The sequence below is a fragment of the Camelus ferus genome, chromosome 7, assembly GCF_009834535.1.
Source record: "Camelus ferus isolate YT-003-E chromosome 7, BCGSAC_Cfer_1.0, whole genome shotgun sequence".
Classification (NCBI taxonomy): Eukaryota; Metazoa; Chordata; class Mammalia; order Artiodactyla; family Camelidae; genus Camelus; species Camelus ferus.
Window position 1 is genome coordinate 29,958,308 of NC_045702.1, and position 22,089 is coordinate 29,980,396.

The window sequence follows — 22,089 nt, forward strand, 5'->3', positions numbered from 1 at the left end:
AACCTTTAGGTGCATTTCAAATCTATACGCACGGAAAGAATCTGTGGTTGCCTGAGTGTAGTGTGCTTTTGGTGACACTGGTTTACATCTAGTCTGTGTGGATGGAAACTTAGGTAAGCAGGCATGCAGAATTTAACGTTTCCCAGCTGCTCCTGAAATGTCTCTCAAATGCTTTGAAATAAAAAATACAAGTGTTTAACTTTTCTGTAATTTTATTACTGATTTTTTTCTGGAACAAAGGAAATTTGTGTCAACAGGTTATGCCATATTTACAAAATATGTAAAAAATTTACAATTGTACAAATAGTTAATTGGAGTTTCAAGGTTACCAGAGAAGATTCATTTTAAAAAATATGCTCAGCTGGGAATTAGAGGAGACTTAGTTTTTCTAGTAATTGATTAGAATTTTTTAAAAGTTATTAGCAATTAAAATATTTTATCCATTCCTAAATTGGGGGCTTCTCTCTTTATCTTATTATAAACTAAGCTCATAAGCAAATTCACAAGATGAATTGAGCAATTATCTGTCATTTTACTTTGGGGCAATGATAAGGAAATTCACTATCCAAAAATGGAAAGGGCATTTTATATTAGGTACCAAGTGCAATCAAAAGTCAAATTATGACTTTAAAAAGCTGGGAATATACCTGAAAGGGCACAGGATACATTAAAAATACTGGCTGTCTAAGGGAACATGGGGATGGCTACAAAAGGAAGAGGAGAAGGAAACAGAGGATAAAACTCTTAGAATTGATTATCTAGGTGGAGATAAGACAAGACATATAAGAGAATGACAAAGCACAGGCTTTTGTATTTGTTGACAGCAAAAAGGCAATACAATTTTTGAAGTAAAGATCAATTTCAATTATATGGCAGGGAAAAGGTTACAAATGTTGACATAGCTTTAATTATGCTGGATAGTCATTGTTAGAATACTAAAGATCTTACCAAAGTTGGGTTTTCTTAATTTTACTTTTGGTAAATTGCATTTCTAAATGTTTTGAACAGATTGCATGTTAACAAACACGATATTCTCAAAAAGGGTGGTGTCAGGCTTAATGTGTGTGTAGTGCCTAGTCTACCTCTGATGATTGCTGAAAGATTGCCTCTTCTCTAACACTTCCTTCATAAATGTTGGCTGCAAAGCAGTTGGGTTATGTTCTATGGAAAAATGTGGAAGCTGTTTCCCATCTATTGTTATTCAGTCTTCAGCTGCGATGAGTAATCTTGACTGTGAAAAAAAGTCAACAGGAACAGGGAGACAGCATGTCCTGCATTCCAGCAAGGAATGGACTTTGTGGGGAGGCCTGTGAGTGAATGCTTAACTAGCACTCAAAGGAGGGAAAGCAGCCTCACTGGGGAAGTCCACCCCAAAGTCAGTGGCAGCACCCAGAATCATAATGATCAGTGAAGTGTTGTCAATGCCAAAATGGATTTCTAATGAGAGGAAAAACCACAAACTCTTCATTAACCTGCCCCAACAAGAAGCTGGTAACAAAGAGAAACAGATCTTATTCTGGTTATAATAGCTGATTTGGTTAAGAGGCTCCATCCAGCTTTCTAAGATATAAAGAAAAGATGAAGTAGAACATTGTTAGTAGAGTACAAATTTTGAAATTAATAGATGATATAAAATATATATATATATTTTTTCTTTGATGCCCACACAGATAACTTTAGGTTTAGGTTTAGAGGCAAGTTAATAACTTCTCCAAATCATTTACTAAAGGGTAGATGGCAACTCATTTGCCCTCTATTTTCTTTCTTTTTTTTTTTTTAAAGAAGCAGCCTTAAAGATCAGCTCATGTATTATATGTTACTAAAAATATAGAGCTAAAAGGGACACAGATCATCAGACCAGCCATCTTTGAAATAAGTCAACTGAAGTTTAAATACATGAAAATGGTTTGTTTTTAAGGAGTTTTATAGGGCAATGAAACATTTTAAAGTTGATAAATAACTATAGCACCTGTTAACTTATGGGGCATGGGATTCTTAAGTAGTGTAGTAGTGTAGTGAGGGCCTGCTCAAGGCAAGACTGTGAAGTTCATTGCCTTTTGCATCTCATCTCCTTCTCTAGGCTCCTTGACCCCCAGCATAGCTTCATCTTCCCATCCCCACCACCCTAGGTTCTCTTCATACTCTCAGTTGGCTTCATCTAAATCTTACTCCAGGATTAGGAGTCTAAGGTTTGACAACTTATAATGATATGAGAGTTTTTAGCATCTGTCATCTTTCCCAGCTTTCCCAGCACTCAGAAGGTTGAGACTGCTCAAATTTGCCAAGTTTTGTAGACAAGTTCAAAAAAGGAAGTATATGTTGGATTATAATAGATGTTATTATTAGGTGTGATATAAATACAATTTACATAACATTGTAAAATGACTCTACTTCAATAAAAATATATACATAAATTAAAAAAGAAAAACAATTTAATAACCAGTATGGCAGAACCACCAAGCAGTCAGAGTCATTCCAGGTTTGGGTCACAACTCTGGAGCTGTGCCTTAGAATTCTGCTGGCTAGCTGCTGGCTTATTGGGAGGTTAGGGGCTCCTGGGAGAAGGACAAGAGGGGAGGGAGTGCATTTTAGAGCAGTGACTATTTATATAAAAGTACATAAATGTCAGTATTTTTACGGTCTATGCTTCAGCTGAGTATTTACCCTGTTTTCACCACCACTACCTTGCATACTTTCTGCTAATCGCCCCCATCCTCCAGATCCCATTCAGGCCTTCCTCCCATACCTGCCCATATCTTCTTCTATACCTCCCATTTTATACAAGGAAAGAAATGGCTTTCTAGAGGAAAACTTTGCCTATCACCCAGTCCCTTCCTGTCCCTTTTCTAGCTTAAAGTCCTCACTGGAATTTTTCTCAGTTTAGGTCTTTTCATTTTGACTCTCTTAAATGATTTTTTTTCTATTTATTTTCTTTAAAAAAAGACAAACAACTATTTCTAAGTCTTAAAAATCTTTCTGACCAAGGTGGCTAAGGAAATATTCTTTTCATACCGTTTCTTTAAATTAACTTTACTTTCTTTCTTTGTAAAATGAAAAATACAATTGGCATCTATCTAAGAGGGGTGCTGTGACCATTCAATGAGATGATGCATATAAGGCACAGAGGATACTGCCTAAATCATAACAGATGCAAGGATAAAGGAAGTAAATGTCAATCTGCAGATTCAGGATTGGAATAAATGTATTGTCTTTTACAGTATTTTTATTGTAAAATAGTTCAAACATTTAAGATATACCAAATAGTGCAATGAACACCTACCATCAGCTCAATCAAATAATTTTGTTTTGTCTGGTTTGCATCAAAAATTTTTAAGTAGAAAACATGGATACTATTGAAGTCCCTTGTGAGATGTAACTTCTTCTATTTAATTTCTTTTCTAAACCCCCATTCCTTCAGGTGGCAGAAACTTTATCTCAATTAATTTCTAGTTTCTTCCATTTTTTTGAGGTTTTATTGCATCTGAATTCAAGGGGCTTACTGCCAAGGAATCTTGGTGTGGATCTGTGGAGGAGAGTCTCTTCCTTAGTTGTACATTTGGATCTGCTGATAGGTACATCATCCTGTCTGTTCTCAGTCATCGGTCCATTCAGGACACTGCTACAATCTCTTCATTCAGTATGACCCTTAGGGCTAGAGACACTTTTTGCTACTTCTGTCCTTTTCTTGGGGCTCTGTGCAAGTCTGATGAATCTGATGGGGCAGATCTGATGCAGCACAACAGAGCCTCCCATGGCAAATGTGGTGTAAAGAACAGAATAAATGTCCTGCCGTGGTGCAGAGGAACTCTTAAAGGTTGCTATCTCCATGAGCCTTATCAATGAACGGGAGAAACAAGTACCTCTGCTCTTAGATCCTCCCTTAAAACTTAGCTGGGCCCGTGCTAGGGATGCATATGTGTCAAAAATCATTTTGCTTATTTCCCCAATTTCCTCTCCCTTGAGCAGGAAGCCGTGCTCATATATCATCCAACCATTTTTAATGCCCTGAATCCCCTCAGGACCAAAGCTTTTGGAATTAAGAGAAGCCTTAACTCTCCTTATCTCTGCTCTTCTGCTGTAATAATCCTTCCCTAGGTATGGTGGTGGGTGGGGTAGGGGAAGTCTTCATGGGCATCCAGAAGAGAACATCAGTAAACATTTCAAAAGTGTCATCATTCACTATTTTCCTCTTTCCCTTGGGAATTAGATGAAGGTAGTCAAAAGATACAAACTTACAGTTATAAGATAAATGAGTAATAGGGATAAAATAAACAACATGATAAATATAATTAACACTGATGTATGTTATATGTGAAAGTTGTTTAGAGAGTAAATCCAAACAGTTCTCATCACAAGGAAAATTTTTTTATATTTCTTTAATTTTGTATCTGTATGAAATGATGAGTGTTCACTAAACTTATTGGGATAATCATTTCATGATGTATGTAAGTCAAATCATTATGGTATATACCTTAAACTTATACAGTACTGTATGTCAATTATATCTCAATAAAACTGAAAGAAAAATAATCCTGGTAAGATTTTGCCAGTAATATCCCTTAAAATCTACCTGGTATTTCTGAATTATAACAAACTTTCACATTCAAATTCCAAATATATAATTTTAGAACTTCTTCCGATATGTATATTTCATCAATAGCCTTATGTTAAGGCTTCCATCCTTCTAATTAGCTCAAAATATTAATAGTGGAATAATATCTTTAACCTTTAGCTTTTACTATATCAGTTTACTATATAATTTTCTTATCAGATCTTTGTTCAAGACCAAATCAGTCTGATTAGTTAATTTGTGTTAATGAAATAAGTTTAATTTTGGGGAAAGATTTGAGTAGCAAATCCTGTGTAGAAAAGTACAATTCTTGTCTGTATCCTAACTAAAATTGGTGAAGTATGTAATAGGAAGTCTTAGTCCAAACATGAATATAATCAAGGGATAATGTATTCAGAAAGCATGAAATGAGAGGTAAAATGTTTGGCTCATTTTTTTCATCTAGGTGGATTTATATCAATAATAAAAGTAATGCTAATTATAGCCCTAGCTAATGTAAGACTGAAAATGTTTAGTATCAGGCTTGGACATAGCTGTTTTTCAGAAAAATTGGAGTCAAGTTTTGAGCCAGATTACTAAATTACATCTAGTTGAGAGAAGTAGAATATTTAGATATGTGGACAATGACTACATTTCCTCCTATTCAAGTGAAACAAAATTATGACCACCCTTTAGAAATATGGAAACTCCATAAATCTTATCCAAAATGTGACTAACTCTCAGAAAACCTAAGAGAACAACAAAATGCAATATATATAAATGCAATATGATATGATATGGTATGATATGATATGATATAATATATATCTGAGATATTTACCATTTATAGTATACTAATAGAGTGTTAAAACAGCATATTAGAACACTATATACTTCAGTAAAATATATTTAAAAAATGAAAAAAGGAACACTCCATATTTTACTTTAACAAATAATTAATTTAAAAATTCTATTTTAACTATAATGAAATGGTAAAGAATAAAAATAGTCTTAGCCCCTGAATTCTACCATGAAATTATAAGGAGATATAAAACTTCCATGTTTTTCTTAAGGTAATGTAAATATTTGGGAGGAGTCCTTTACAAAAGCCCTTTGTTTTGTAATCAATCCATCTGGCTTTGTCAGAGCTCCATTATTAAACAGAGGAAACTCTCTTTCCTTTTGGCCCTTTCCCTAGTAAATAAACTATTTACCAGGAGTTGCTTTTACCTGGGAGAAATTTTTCTTTACAACCACTTCCTTTGAGGCAAGGATGCTTAATCACAAAGTGTTTCACTCTCCAAAAAGTAAATATAAGTTCATTTTGACCATTTATTAAGTGGCCTGGTTTTTAATAGAAAACTTTACTTTCTTACAATTATATGTTGAGTTTGTTTTTTTTTTAACTAATTCCAGGGGAAATCTGTGACTGTAACATCAGCTTTTGTACATACTGGAGGATGGGTTTAATTTTGCACTGCCGGCTTTGCTGTCAATCAACTGAGCTTAACTTCAGAGGGAATGTGAATATGTTTTAAAGACAAGTGTGGAAGATTATAGTTATGGGACAGACTGCAGAATCTTTTCAGAGGGCCAAACAAATAATCCCTGTCAGTTTCTTCTTTTCTCTGTCTGCAGCTACTTCATTTTCACCTATCTCCATGTCTTATTCAAGCTAATTACTAAGGCCTTGCTACTCAAAGTGTGGTCAAGAGATCTGCAGCATCATCATTAGCATCATCATTAGCATCAGCTGGGAGCTTGTTGTAAATCAGAATCTCAGGCCCAATTCTAAACTTACTGGATCAGAAACTGAATTTTAACAAGATCTCCAGGTTATTTGTATGCATATTAAACTCTGAAAAGCAGCCATAAAGGAGAACCTTGAAAATGCGTATTCTTTGAAGGCATTTTAAAAGGCAGAAGTTATGCCAGCAAACAAAAGTTAAAAAAAGAAAAAAAGAAAACCCTCTCCTATATAAGAACCACGAATGAAAAAAAAACCTCCACAAATACATGCATAAAAGAGCCTGTACATACCACATCATCATGGGAAGAGCAGTAGAATGGCTGCTTGGATGACTTACAGGGAATCCCAACTCTGAAAAGGAAGTAACGTACTCTTAAAAAATATCTGTAAGCAAATTGAAGGAAGCATCACTTAAGGGGGAACCCTACAGGCTAAGTTGGACAAGTTGCTTGCAGGGAACTGGCAGTTCTTTCTTTTTCTATAAACTGAAGGCTTTTTAGAATATGAAATCAAGAATACAAACTGGGCAGCAGCCAAGATGGTCTTTTTTTTTTTTTTTAATTTGTTTTTGTGTTTGTTTTTGCTACAAAAGGAATTGAGCTGTATTGAAATCTCCCATTAGCCATACCCAAAAGGTATTGGCTGTAGCAAGAGCTGAGGCAACAAATGCCCTATTAACTTTACAAGAAGACAAAGCAGCTTCTTAAGGACAGCTTCAAAGTAGCCCATATCCATCCTGCATATCATGCTATGAGCATGTCATGCTTTGCTGACTTAATTGAAGGTTTTAAGACTAGAAGGATTTTCCTTTCCAATTCTGAATATTTCTTCAACTCTAAGAATCAAAAAATCATGGAAATCTTTAAATGAACCCCTAATTCATCATGTGGCATGAAGACTGCCTGCATCTGATCTGTCTCATCATTCCCAGAGTTCTTCCAGGAAAAATACTTTACAGTCTTCTTTTTGCCATTTCCCCTGTTTGAGTATGTTTATGACCACAATTCTTTTTGTGTGTGTCTACTCTAATTCACTTTTTTCACTTAAGATAACTGCTCTTAGGCGTTCTCTCTCTCTGAAAAAAAAAATTTTAATAAAATCATTCTCTGTACAATATTTTTCATGTTTTATATGGCCCTTTAGTCACCTTTAGAACAAATAACATCAGCAATTCTGACTCTTTCAGGGGTCTATTTTCAAATTTTCTATCATCATAGGATCTTACTCTTGTCTAAATAAAACATATATAAATAATTCAGTTGATTGCTCACTTGTTTCTTTTACATGGTAACAAGTGATTTTTTTGGTTCTTTTGTTTCCAATGCATTAATCATGGCCCTTGTCCGCCCCTTCTACCCACTTGGCTCCTACACATGGAAGATTCCATGAAACTGATTGAATATGCTAGATACTGTGGAGATTTTCACCTTGTTTATATTACTCATCCCTAAATAATGTGTGCTGTTCTTGTGACTGCCTCAGCAAGGTCATATATAAACTAGGGAGAAAAGCTTAGCTGCATCTTATGCTTCTTTTTATGTATTCCAGTGTCATGATTTCTCATTTTCAATATTGCTCCTATTCTGATAGTGATTAACTTACTGCTACCGCTTTGTGAGAAAATACGTACGTAAAAATGTTCGCCTTTGCAGACTGTGTGATCCATTGAGTTTTTCTTTGTCTTATAGCAAAACGTTGTAAACCTTCACCCTTCAAAGTCATCTAAATATTCAGTTCACTGGAGGATGAGAGCAGGGAGGAGAAAGAGGGAAGGAAGCGAAGGGTGGATGGCTCTTTGCTCACCATTGCCGGTACTGGGAAGTATAAACGCTATGCCTATAGGGGTCCAGCATAACGGTTATTGCAAAGCACAGACTACTATATTAGAGGTGAATGAAAAATTAGGGGAAAAAAATGAGTGTGGGTATCACAATACTCATTATCACTGTAGAAAAATGTTTGTTAAATTTTTATATTTGCAAAATGGAATACTGTAATATTATTCAATAACACCACCTAGTACCTTAGTAACAAATGCATATATGTATGATTTTATTGACATGCATATATATGCACAAATGCTGATAATGAATAGCAATTATAAATTGTACAAACCTACTGAAAAGCAGTATGACAGTATACAACCAAGCCACTGGTATGAATGTATGCTCCAATCTAGTCTTTCTGCTTTTGAAAACTCGTCATAAGCAAGTCTCCTATAGGAGAGAAACAAATTTATATGTGGTTTCCCCTGAGATTTCCAAGGTAAAACAACTGATGGTAGGATTGGATAGCATATTAAAACATATACAAACTGAAGAAATTTCCAACCAAATGAAGAGAGATATAAAATATGGCCCCTATCTAGAAAGGTATAAGCTTAGTATAAATATAAATTATTACTGTAATTATTAATATTTTATATATCTAAGTGTTTAGCATTGAGGAGAAAGATCATCATTGTGTTTTTTATGCATATTAAGACAGTCTTTGTTAAAGGTAGTACAATTTTATGATACTTACATGGGAATAATGGCATTTGAAAAATATTTTTCTGACATTAGCTGGAATGTTCGGGCCTAGGGCAAAGATCATACAGGGAAAGGATGTGCTCAGCAAAGTAGGGAATAGGGCTGGGGGAAGGCTCAAGGATTAGAAGGAGGAGGTACACGGAGCCTAAATACAATCTTGTGGGAAGCTCTCAACACTGAGGACTTTAAACTGACTTTATTTATGGGAGAAAGGAAAAAAAAAAAAGGTGCTTCTCAGAGCAGGAAAGGTGACATGGCTGAATGATGAATGAAAAAGATTTCAGTTGAAGGGAGAACAAATCATTAGAACAGTCATGCTCAAGACTAGAAATAGCAGATACTCTCTAAAAAGATTAAGAGCCTGAACTCTGGTGTCAGATTCTCTTGGCTTAAATCCTGAATCTTATGTGATCTTGGGAAAATTCAACTTCAGGGCATCAGTTTCCTTATCTGAAAAATGAAGATGATAATAGAACCCACATCATAGGGTTATTGCGCAGATTAAATAAATGCCAGCAAGTAATAAATGCTCAACAAATGGAAATGTTATTATTTGTACCAGAGATCAGAATTCTCCCACTGTTATAATGCATGAAGGATTCTAACCAATTTCCTTCTCAGTAAAAGAAACATGTTATCCTTGCCACCTCCCTCTCTGGTAAATGGTGTGTTTATCCCTACAACTTTCCAAATGACTCCTTGTTTCACTGTCCCAGTTAGCTGAGCCAGCAGTTGTCTGGAACCGGTGTGCCATTCAGTTAGAGAGGCAGGTCCTGCCTCCTGCCCTTCTCTCCCCTTTTGTTACGGGTAGGTGCTCGATGACAAGCTACTCAGAAGTGGGGAGAGAAAAGAATGCTCCAAAGATGACCTGTTGTTCCTGTCTCTTCCTGATCCATTTGTGTCTGGGAGAAATATTTGTGCTTGGTTACGTGCTATTTCCCACTCTGAGTCATGTCTCTTCCTTCCTCTCATCATTCTCCACCCCTACCTTTTCCTATAATGGCAAAACAACTTCTCCAGCTGTTCAGCTAAGCTGAATGACCTAACATGTCCAAGAACAGGCAGATAGGTGTCTGTCCTATTTTTGGATAATTGTTGAAGTGGTGTCCTCTGATTTCTCTGACTGCTGCATAGTCTTCTTTCTTTGCTACAGATACACTGCAGCAGTCAACAGCACAGAGAGATGAGGTAGGAGAGAGACAGATGATCACAAGTGGTAGTACAATTTTCATTTTAACTTTTGCTCTTCTATCATTGTCTTTAGGACATAGGGTTCTAGCAGGGCCCTTAAGCACCTCCAAGGGCCCTTTTCATTCTATAAGATATAAGGAATTTTCCTTTATGGTCTTAGCTGACCTCAAATCCCTCCACCCCCATTCAATTTCCATTCCCTTTTTCACTAGGGATTTAGGCAGAGGTGTCCAAAAGTGAAACTGTGAAGGGTGAAGATTGTGCCATTGGAGCCTCTGTTTTCCCTTTTCTGTCCTGACTTTCTCTTGGTGGCTTGTCTTTTAGTCAGTGTAGGATGCTTTCAAGTGGCGCTCAGCTCAAGGCTCTCGCGTTCTGGTCCCTTACATAGTTTTCAGTATCCCCTTCTCTGATCATCCATTCACATTGAAGTAATGGATGCCTGCTAATAGATGCATATGTTACCCCACCCACAGATATATTTCACCTAATAATCATCAAAGTGTGAGGTTCCAGTGGCGGCAGGTCAGGTATCGTCTGAAGAAAAAAGCTGAGAAGTGTGTACAAAAATGATTTAAAAATACAACAAAGTGCCTTCTTTGGTTCATTTGGTTCTTTGCGGGTAAATAGGGAGAAGAAATTGGGATGCTTAGATACAGAAGCCCAAGTTATTTTTATTCCTAAAAACTATAACATGAATATCTAGTATATCCTTATCCTCTACTCTTCCCTCCTTCAGTTCCTTCTTTCGTCCTCCCTACACACATATATCCCTTGAATGAAGGACATATACAAAATCTTGACTTATGGTAAATTGCATTAGTGGTGATAATTTTTCATTGCAGCACTACCTACTTTTTTATCTTAAAGTAATATGTAACCTTGTAAAAATTCTTAAAGCTCTTGTTTTCTTAAGTAAACATTCAAAAATGACAAAGTTGCAAGCTAAAGAAACTGAGCCATTATTTATATGATTTCTCCACTATGCTATTTAGCTTGTCCTGTATTCAAATAAGATAATGTATGGGACTGTGTTTTCTAAAATGTAAAGCTCTGCAAAAACAATGTTTTAGTACTATAAATTTCAAAATGGGAAATAGGACAGTAAAAGAAATAACAACATTCTAAAATGCCAGAGAGAATGTTTCCAAACTGGTTTCTAAGTACTAGTGTTTCCTACCCCTAAAGATGTAAAAATAAATTTCAGATAAGAGAATAGAGAGTAAAGACAGGCATTACCCCAAAAGATGAAATACACTGATATACTTTACATACATTTTGGTTTTCCCAACGTAATAATTCATGAGTGAGAAAACTGTTAGAAGGAAAATCTTATTAGAGTCAGTACTTTTCAAACCCCTCCTGCAAATGAAGAAAACTATAGTGTTAACATGTGATTCCCACTCCAGCTCTGCAATCATCCTAAATTTTCTTCAATTATTTATCCATGTAGTTGTTCATTCAGAAAAATATCTATTGACCTCACTAAGTGCTTGGCACCCTTTCAGAATCCCAGAAAACAAAGATGAAGTCATGTTTTTGGTTCTCAAAGAGCTAACCTGCAGTCTTGTTGGGTTAGTTACCTGGGTTAGTTTTACCATGTGGTAAGTGGTAACAGGAGTTTGCACAAGGTTTTATATGAAGACAAAGAAGAGGCACTTAAAATGGAGAAGTTTTGGAAACAGGAGGGGTTAGGCCATGAGGGAAAGAGTGATGCTGCCATGGGGGCAGGAGAGAGCTGGGCACACAGGAGCAGTGTGGGCACTTCAGTGAGATGCAGGGGAGTCACTGAAAATAGCAATGGGTTGATGGTGAAAGCCTTGTGAATGCTGCTGTAGAGTCTGGATTTTATTCTAAGAGCAATCAAATTTAATTGACAGTGTAAGCAGGGGAATGACATGGAAGTCTTGATGAGATCACTTTTTTTTTTTTTTTTGAAAGGGAAGATGGATTGGAAAAGATCATACTGAATCTAGAAGTGAGGCCAGTTAGGAGACTGTGGCAACTAGGTGGGCAAAAAATGAAGATGGCAGTGATTATGGTGGTATACCAGTGATTTTGGTGGGAAAATCTACGAAGAAAATTAATTGTAACTAATTCAAATTATAGAGTAACATATTATTTGGGGAGAAACAGTCATAATAATAGACAGCATTGTTTTAAATCTAGGAATCCCTGTCATGAAGAATCAAAGCCACACATACAGTCTCATAATCAGCTGAAGAGTAAAAAGTGAATGCATTCACTCCTGTATTTATAGCACACCAGCCCTTTAACTGATAGAAAAGTCATGATTTTTAAAAATTCCTGGACTGAACAGCAAGAACAGTTTACATATACCTAGCCAAGTCTTCATCCTCAGAAGTCATAGAAAACATTGAGATGGGAAGCTCCTGAGAGCTCCTTTAGTCCAATCCTCTCATTAAAGATAAGAAAACTGAGACACTGAGATTAAGCCATTTGCAGGAGATGACACACTTCAGTAATAGCAGTGCTGAGACAGGAATCCAGATGCCTGACCTGGAGGGCAGGGCTTTTTCCACTAAAGTCCAAGCTTCCCAAGAAAGGCATCTAAATAAATTCACAGGATGCACAAAACTATTGAAGAGAGGGCCTTTTACATTCTTCAAAACTTTAAACAGCATTTTAAAAAGCAAAACACATGCTTTATTATTGGAGATTGGTCATTTTTCCAGATTAACAAAAAGAAAATCTACGCCAATATCAGCAACTACTCTTCACATACTGACTTTCCAAAAATAATTTTGGACTCTGATCTGGCTTCATGGTACTGGTATCCAAGTACATGTGATTTATATTGTTTTACTTTCTTATTTAAAAAATTGAAAACAGAAATATGAGTTTATTTAGGATTAGCAAGAGACTTTATTTTATGAATAATATGAAGTATAGTGGGTTTATGAACAAGCTATTCCATACTACTCATCAAAAGATAGAAAAGTTTATTGGGAATCTCTTTAAATGCTTGGAAAACAAAATTAAATTACCAATCTAATTTTTTCACAAATTCCTGAATAAGCAATAACTCATGTATTTTAAACTATTACGAGTTTTTACTAAGGAAAAATTAGTTTGAAAAGGTTCTTTATTGATTAGTTTGATATATAATAAAAGCAATAAAAACATTTTATGAGTTTTTAGAAAGTTTATTATGGATACTGGGAAAGTCCCATCATCACCAACCTCTTCCCCCAAAATAAAAGAACCAACATATTTGCATATGAAACCTGGATCCACTTGGTACAAAATTTCAGTCTTAAATAAAGTAATTAATGTCAAATAACAATAAAACTTTTTTTGAAAATGATCAGTGTGATTCAGAAATAAGGAAATCATATTCCACTTGTTAAAAGTTAATAGGTTTTGACTTTAAAACTTGCCAACAGCTTTTTGAAAAGGTAGAAACTCATGATTTATTTAAACAGGTATTTTATTAATCAAATGCTTTTGCCCAACCAACATATCCAAATATTTTTTAAAACACCTTAAATCAAGTTTAACTATAAAGTCATGAGACTGATTGATCTTTTTAACTAACATAACATCTATTTAGTCAAAGGAGTAGTAACGCTTTAAGTTAATGATCATGAGTGTTTTCTAAGGATGCTATAATGGCCTAAGGCAGTTTTGAAAAGTCTCTTTTGTAGCTACCTTTAAAAGGATATGAGTTTCATAACTTAATCATTGATTTGCTTTGGTCCTGAATATTATTCCAGTTCAATTATCTTTTATATTCACCAGTCTTAGAACTTTAGGAAAATAAAATTAACCTTCATTGAATGAGGAGCTGTCCACCTGTGAAGATATTCAAAGGAATATTTTCTGGGTTCTAGAAGTAATTCTGAAATTTGACCATTTACACTGTCTTAAGATGTGTAAATTGTAGTAACTACTCACATCATAGAGATATTTTGTACATGCCTATCATTTTGGAATAGAGCTTTTTAAAACAGCAGTGACTCATAACACTGAAATAGGACTCTACAGTTAAAAAATGATAAGAATAATTTTATACTGTGTAACAAAACTCATACTAGATAACATCTTGAAAGTTTGTAGCTGTTAGTTTTTAATTTATATATATAACTCAGTAGCATGGACTCAATAAATTGACAACTCTTCTGAAAGTCTCTCTATGTGAATTACTGTAGTTGAAATTGTACTTAAGTGTCACACATAGCCTTTATTGTAATATGATATTAAATAGCACCAGTATTACTTAAAGGTAAAGTGAAACATTAATAGAAATGCAGAAAACAGGTTTAATTTCTAAGTACAAGACAGAAAGCATCTCCTAAGTGAAATATCAATTAGATTTGGATTAAGATCACAGTCAGATAAACATCAGTCATAAAACATATCAGGATTTTGCCTGGAAAAGTTAGAAAGAAAAGCCTTGTATGTCTCTCTTTTATATTCTATTACCAAAAAAGATGCATATGCTTATATAATCAAGACAGTGCAATATCACCAATAAAGTTCCTTGTGGAAGATACATTTACTCTTTCTATATATTAGCTCAACAAGATAACAAATATGATAACATTGCTTTAAAGCAATCTGATTAGAGCAACATTTACAATAAGTACAAAATATACAGTAAATTGAAACATCTTGTTAAATATGTCTGTGGGTTAACAATACTCTATTTAAAAAGGAACACATCTTCATGAATCTATTTGCACATTTGTTTTACTATATTTAATAGCCCCTGTCATCACTGTATGCTTTTGTTACTGTAATTTCTGGGATCTTTGTATTATTTTATCTCTAAGTATCCTTATGACTTTATCTGCAAAGGTAATTTAAAAAGTACTACTTTCAGAGTAAAAAAAATAAGAAATCCCATATTTTTATGAGCAGCTGTGCACAAAACTATTGTAGCATTTGAGAGAAATGTCCCTTGATCATTATAGATTTGTCGTTATAAAATGTATACTTTGACTAAAGCAAAAACTGTCTTTTAAAATTAAGTATTGCCAACCTACTGTATAATCCTAGTTATAAAGTTAGATATGAAATCCTTGGCTTTTAATTAGAAAAGCATTATATGAAAAGATCTGCCAAAAAGCATTTCTAGATGGGTTGCCCATCTTATTAACTTTCTTAATTTGAACAGTTGGGGAATGAACAGAACAGTAGTGCTTTTATGTTAGAACAACAAAGAAGTATTACAGTATCCAAATCTCCAGACCTGGGGTCTAAGTATTCAGTCGTGGCTCAGTTGCAGGCTGACAGAAGAGAAGCTGCGTCCTACGCTTGTACACAATGGGGCAATGACAACATCTGTCACACTCTTCCATATTGTCTGCACTGAAGGCAGGACCATTAGGCAGGTCTTTACAAAAGGCATTATGATCCTGGAATGGAGGAAGAGAGAGGAGTAAGGATTATTGGTATTACCAAATAAGGCTACTGACTCTTGCAAATGCAGGGAAAGATATAACAATGACCCAATTCACCTAAATTGAGTTGAGGATTTGGAACAAATGAACAGTGACCCACATTGTGATAAGATGCACAGAAGATAAATTGCTTAAAAAATAAACAGGCATGTACATGATAAACACCAATATTCTTTCTATTAGTAGCAGGTGACCTGAAACAGTAAAGCAAAAAATAAACAAAATGGTAAATTTATTTACCTGATCTCTGCCTCTAAGCACTAACCTGCCTTAACCTTCCTGTTTCTCTGAGGTTCCATTTCCTAGTAGCTTTTCCTCTTGTCTCATCCCACTTCCCTCCCCGTTGGACTAGGCTGGGTTGGATACTCCTTTTTTGTGCTTGTAAAGTATGGAAACAAACTTCTTAATCCTCAAGTTTACTGAACAATATCATAAATGGATGCTTATATTTCTGTCTCTCCTATTAGAATGTAAGCTTTTTAAGTGAGGACATCCTTGACCCTTAGTAAATACCTGAACTGAGGTGAATTACCATTCTCTTATGCTTTATGTTATTAATTTTTTACAGTAATTACACACACTGAAGGGGGTTGTGTGGTATAGTTAAAAGAGCCCTGCAATTACATCAGAACTCTTAGACAAGAAAAACCAGACTATTCTGTATTTATTTTTTCTGTATGCCTTAAGATAACTATATATTTTCATATACCCCAGGCTGGTTAATTTTTTCTGTAATCCTTTGAATAATTTCCTTTATTATAGTACTGCTCTTTGGGCACAAAAGCATTTGTGAACTCTCAGGCATTGCTGGAGAACTTTAATAGAATTTTTATTTTTACTTCAGTGGACACAAGGAAGTAAGGTTGATTTTCTTGGTTTGTCATTAAAATGTGACTTAAATAAAGGTCTGTTGTATTTAGCCCAAAGTGAAAAGAAGATCAGGCATTTGTCTGATTGAGGTATTTTTGGAATACTGAATTATTCATATTGACTGTCTACACAGATTGTATTTATCTTGTGTTTTGTTCCAAGTGCTAAAGACTTCAAGCAATTTTTTAAAGAAAATTAATTACTAGGCATTTCAGAGCTAAACAGTTGAGTAGAAATCTGAATGACAGGCAACATTTGACTTCTTATCCCAATTATGTTTCTTACTTGATGTGTGGCCATGGGCAAATCACTACAAATTAAAGAGCAGGAAATCTTACAGACCAGCTATCAGGATTAACAGTTACTGTACATCCTTGACATGTCCATATGATGTTCTCATTATAATGAATAATAAACAGAACTATTTTGAAGTCAGAATAGATAATGAAAACAGTTATGACAAAATAATGCCAAATTGACATAATACAAGACTTAAGTTTAGGTTGGAAAGTTTTTTAACCAAAACCACTTCATTCAAAATACAATGCACTTTCCATTCTTTTTGGGCTGAGGAATTTTCTTTCCCCATAACTCCTTAGATCTCCATGTCCTAAGAGGGAATTAAGCACAGGAAAAAAGTGGATTTTTCAGTTCAGCAAAGTGCAGTTCCCCACATTTGAGGACTCAATTCATAGGATGTAGTGAACTCATTTTAATTTAATTTTCTTCAAGTTTTTGTTCTCTCCCTTTGGATCAGAGGATCCTCTGATAACAAAATTAAATTGTGTTCTCAACATCCCACATATTTTCCTTTCTGAAACGCCAGGCAATTTGGGTAACCCAAAACTTGGTTGAGGCTCAGTGTCACCAACTAAACATTTAAATAAATCTTTAATTATCATGCATGGGATAATAAAGCCATTAGAACTGAGACTTTTGTTTAGCTTTGTATTAACTATTAGTGTCATGCAGATGGCCTCGTCACAGCAATTTGTCATATTAAAAAGTCTTCTGGGAAGTGAGACTGCTACTATTGCATTTCCAACAGTTTGGGCCATCTGTTTGAATTGCATTACAGCAAAAGTAGAGGTAGAGGAGCTTAAGCCACATTTCTTTGGTATAATCCACTTGTGATCAATTATCTGTGGTCACCAAATGTCAGATACCTCAGTCTCACAATGGTATGGACTCAAACCAATTCACTGGTCCCCAACGACCTGTATTTCTGGCCTAGGATTCAGTTATCATCAGACTGAGTTCTGGGTATCTTGTTGTTGTTTGTTTAAAGAATCTAAAATGGTATCCATTGTGACCATGCAATGTGGTTCAAAAATCTTATTACTGCATATTTTCATAGCTGTGACCATCAACCTTTTGGTAAAACAATAAATAACCTCCAACCCCTGTCCTCACCTCCCCTCCTCCAAAAAAAAGGGAAAGAAAGAAAGGATAAAAGTAAGAAAGAGAAGGAAAGAAAAAAGTGAAAAAAGCAAAAAAAGAGTTTATTCAGATGAGTTTGCTCTTTTATAAGGCCTCTTCTTGATCTGGTCTTACTGTGTCATTGGAATATAATCCATTAATGATAAATCTATTTTATCAAGGTATAAACTAATTTTTAAACATTTTTGTTTGAAGTTCTTTCCCTACTTGCAATCACAGCTGCCTGATGACAAATTTGATAGTTAAATATTAATGTTCCACATGAATGTAATTTGAAAAGCAAGCTGAAGTTAAATAATACATTTTCTGTGGCTGAAAAAGAAGTGGTTTGATGATTCACTGTTAGAGGCACTACACAAAAAACATCTCCTCTTCTCAGGAGAGCCAGGTGGAGTGAAGAATCATTTGGTAAACTGTAGTTTTACTTATATCTTTGCACCATTTAGTAAATGAAAACTTTTTTGTTGTCAGTTATTCCACAAGTGCTTTAGGAAAGCCTAGCTTTGTTGACTATAAATATGGCACTCAATATATCCAGATACCTTCATGGCCAACATTTCACAATATACTGTGTATTTCACAATATACTGTGTTTTTCACATTTTTGAAAGTGAGAAAATGGACAAAGAGGTTAGTTGAGTGTTTTTATTTCATTAGGAATCCAAAACTTTACGCACCGATGGGCATCTTTTTAAAAACTCTTGTGCTAATGTCAGAATATAAGCTATTGGCCTTTGTGGATCTGCTCATGTATAAAGGCAAAGATTTTCATTCCTCTGGCAGTCTTTTGGCACTTTCAATACAGTTTTTAGTGATCAAATTAAATTGATGTCTATTGTTTATCCTTTGATTATTGGATGGGTTTTAATTTTTCCTTTAAAAGCCTTTGTAGACTCTTTTTTCTTTACAGATCCTTCCCAGTTCTTTCCTCCTCCACAGATTTAACTGAGTTTACCATCTCTGTACCTAGCCAGCTGCCATGATGTGCTGTGAGTAAGCTGAAGGCAGGTCTTGCATCTTTTTCATTCTGGGCCCAGTGCCCAGCACACACTAAGCACTCAATAAATTTTCTTGGTTGAACTAAATAGCTAGCTAACCAACTAAAGAAACTGATTCAGATGGTAAAGGGGAATGGAGAACGATTTCATAATTTCTAACACAGAACACAGCATGTATTAGGGTGTGGCAATATCATATAAAGTGGTTAAAAAGACATAGGAGGCATCTTGGGTTATACATTTCTCCAGGACTGTCCTAAAAGACAAGCTTGGCAGTTGTTGCCATTTGGGGGATGATCTGAATGTTCTTCCTCTCAGAGTAAAGTGAATATTTTTTTAAAACAATAACAAAACTTCCAGGTAAAATATGACATTTCCTTAAAAAATTTTAATGCTTAAAAATGTTCTTTAAAGCTTTATGATGCATTTTGTGTGTGAATAAAATTACTCAAAACATTGTATTGATGTTCAGTAGGTTTCTATATTTATTTTCCATTCAACTAGATGCCACTCCGAATTGTGCCTCATAGGTGAAAAAATAACTTGGATGCTTTCTGATTTCATTAACCTGCTGTTTAAGTTTTCATTCATTTGTGCTGGAAGCCCCTTTGCCTTAATTGCATACACTGCTCATCTTCTCTGGTCTTATCCTTGCCATTTGCCAGTGGCAGGATTAGAGCAGCTCCTCCATAGCATTGCTTAGCCTGGTCTGATATCCCTTCCCAATGATACTGTCAATGGCATTCTGCTCAGAGATCGCTTTTGTTTTACCTCGAGCACAGGTGGTGACTGAATTAAAGGTGATGAGAGAAATAAGAGCCCTGCCCAAAACCAAGGCACAAGTCAAAACAGGGCCGTATCAGAGAGCAGTCTGTTGCTGGAAGCAGGGCCTCCAGGTCTCCACCTCCACAGTCAGCTGGGCCTTAGCATTCGAAGGAAAATCCTGCTGGAGGACAAAGGGACATTCTTTCTTTTGTTTAAACTCCTAACCCAATCTACAATTCTTAAGAAAGCACAGTGCCTTTCAAGGCCTCCCAGTTCCTGCTACTGCATCCGGAGATGATGCGAATTCTTCCCCCTACAAGCCAGCCTGGGAGAAGAGGAGGGCAGCGGGCAGGTGGCAAAGAACATTCCTACGTTTCAGAAAGCCTGTTCACCCTACTGTGCCCCATTCTCACCAGATGTGCAAACAGCTGAGGGTGGCAAAGAGAATTCCCGCAGCGAAGGCCAGGGGGATAGCCAGGAACACCGTCAGGAACTTGTAGATCACGTATTTGCTGATTTCAAAGAGGGCATGGCTGCAGATCCACACTTTGTCAAAGGAGTGCGTAGACACCGGCTCTGCAATCACATCATCGAATCCCACCTGCGGAGACAAGACACAGGGATCCCGAACTGTCACCCAACCTGCCGCCCCAGGAACCAGGAGAGCTCCGGGTGGAAGACGCAAGCAAGAAAGACTTGGCTGAAGTGCCCCACCTTCTCTTAGGATCACAGTGGGTGCACAGGAATTTGGCTAAGAATTCCTGGCTGCTCAGGGGAACTCTGCGACGGGTAGAATCCGGGTTCTGGACCCCGCGGGTCTGACCCACCGGCAAGGTGTTGGGGTTGGGGCAGGGGTAGAAGGGGACCCCTTCCCCCAGGCCGTGGCAGGGGCTTGAGCCTTCATCAGGCCCAGGGTAGTACCCGTCCCGGACTTCACCTTGAGATGCGAGTTGAGCCGATGGGGATCTCGGTCGGTGCCCAGGTCCGCGAACTTCTCGGGGTCTGCGTAATCGATGCCACTGTGGTGGCTGTAAGAGTCGTCGTCCATGAAGAGCTGGACGTCCGCTTTCTCGGTCTCCAGCCCCATCGCGGCGTTTGGTGCGCGGTGGCTGCAGCCGGGCTGGCGCGGCGAGGCGCGGCTCCGGGCCCGCGCGGCTTCCCCTTCACGTCGTGCCGGGCCCCGCCCCGCCTCGCCCCGCGCGGCCCGGGCGGCGGCCGCTTTCCGCTGCCGACTCCTGTTCCCTGGCCCAGCGCAACCCGAGTCCCGCCCCGCGGCCCGGCCAGGGGGCGGGGTCCGGACACAGCCGGCGAGGTGGCTCCCGCCCCGCACCTCCCGCCTCCCCTCCCTGGTCGGGTCCCAGTCGGGCCCCGGGCCGGGAGCCGGGTGAGGCATGGATGTCCCAATTAGGCAGATCTCGGCTCTGCCTAGGTGGGTGAAGTGTGTCTTGGTTATGAGGACCCTCATTCCGCCCACAGAGGGGCCGGAAGGCTTCTGGGGTCACATGCAAGACAGCCGGAACTGGATGCCTAAGAGTGAGAGGGGTGACCCAAGGATGATGGACTTACTGGAGGCAGTCAGCTTAACAGTGTGGGGTATAGAGTAAGAAGGTCTGTCATCACCGGCTGGCTCTCCCTTGTGTGCCCTGGGCCAAGGTACGGAGCCTTTCAGAACCTCAGCTGCCTCCTTATAAAATGGGAGCAATTGTACCTGCTTCACAGCGCTGTCGCTTGAGAACTAAATAAGTTAATTCAAGTAAAACTCTTCCGTGGTCCCTACACACAGTCCTGTTTCCCATCAGCGTTGTTACTGCTGCACTATGAGATAAGGAGCCATAACATACTTGATTGCCAGGCGATCCTACAAGGGCCAGGGGAACCCCACAAGTCCATCAGCTATCCCAGTGCCCTCAGAGTATGTGAGTCTGCTGGAGGCACTGTGAGGGATATGGAATTGTGTATGTGAGCCTCCTGCCCATAGGGGTTTGCATCTTAAAACTATGAGGGAACGTCTAATTTCTCTCTCTCTAAGTGATAACTTATTTTTCCTTGGAATCAGTTTCTCTTAAAAGATTTTAGGTATCTCTAAGATGCGGTTGTATCTGCAACTGCCTTATAGGAACCATGTAAACAAACCCCTTTCATAAAGCCACACTGCAGTAGATGAACCAGTCTGTGGACTACTCACTCAAATGCTTTCAGAAGGGAGGAGCTTGCAGATTCATAAAGTGTTAAGATCTGGTGGACTTAGACATGTGCTTGGAGGAGGAAGGACTCAGTGAAAATCTGTCAGAAGCAAAATAATGGGTCCTAGACTTGAAGGGGTGCCTGCAGCTTGTTCAGAACGTGAAACATAGTAGGCTCGCGTAGGTATTGCTGAATACAGTGCACCTGGAACTCACTACACATATCATATCCCCTTGTGTGAACTGGATTTGAAGAATCACTTTTTCTGAAAGGAAAATACTATTTTTGAAACAATAAAAATTACAAAAAAAAAAAAAAAAAGCAGAATCTGAACTGGAAAAATATTTTGGAGCCAAAATTCAATATTCCAATAATTAAATAGAAAGTT

The 22,089-nt window shown here is 37.2% G+C and overlaps 2 protein-coding genes across 4 annotated transcripts in view; one reads left to right on the top strand and one right to left on the bottom strand.

Annotated features, from left to right (window-relative positions):
• Positions 1-22,089, top strand: part of LOC116664744 — a 336,479-nt gene that overhangs the window by 130,387 nt on the left and 184,003 nt on the right. The gene's annotated exons all lie outside the window — the stretch shown is intronic.
• On the bottom strand, positions 13,165-20,766 carry CAV2 (caveolin 2). Of its 3 annotated transcripts, none has more exons than XM_006177479.2 (3): positions 20,455-20,756; positions 19,931-20,118; positions 13,165-15,399 (listed from the first exon to the last, which is right to left on the bottom strand). In XM_006177479.2, exons 1-3 carry the CDS (start codon positions 20,602-20,604, stop codon positions 15,249-15,251), a joined length of 489 nt encoding a protein of 162 aa, XP_006177541.1. In that variant the 5' UTR covers positions 20,605-20,756; the 3' UTR covers positions 13,165-15,248. The 3 variants fall into 3 exon arrangements, with proteins under 3 accessions (XP_006177541.1, XP_032339537.1, XP_014408549.1); XM_032483646.1 differs by lacking the exon at positions 13,165-15,399 and adding an exon at positions 18,386-19,695 and having other exon boundaries at positions 20,455-20,766; XM_014553063.2 differs by lacking the exon at positions 13,165-15,399 and adding an exon at positions 18,386-19,698 and having other exon boundaries at positions 20,455-20,766.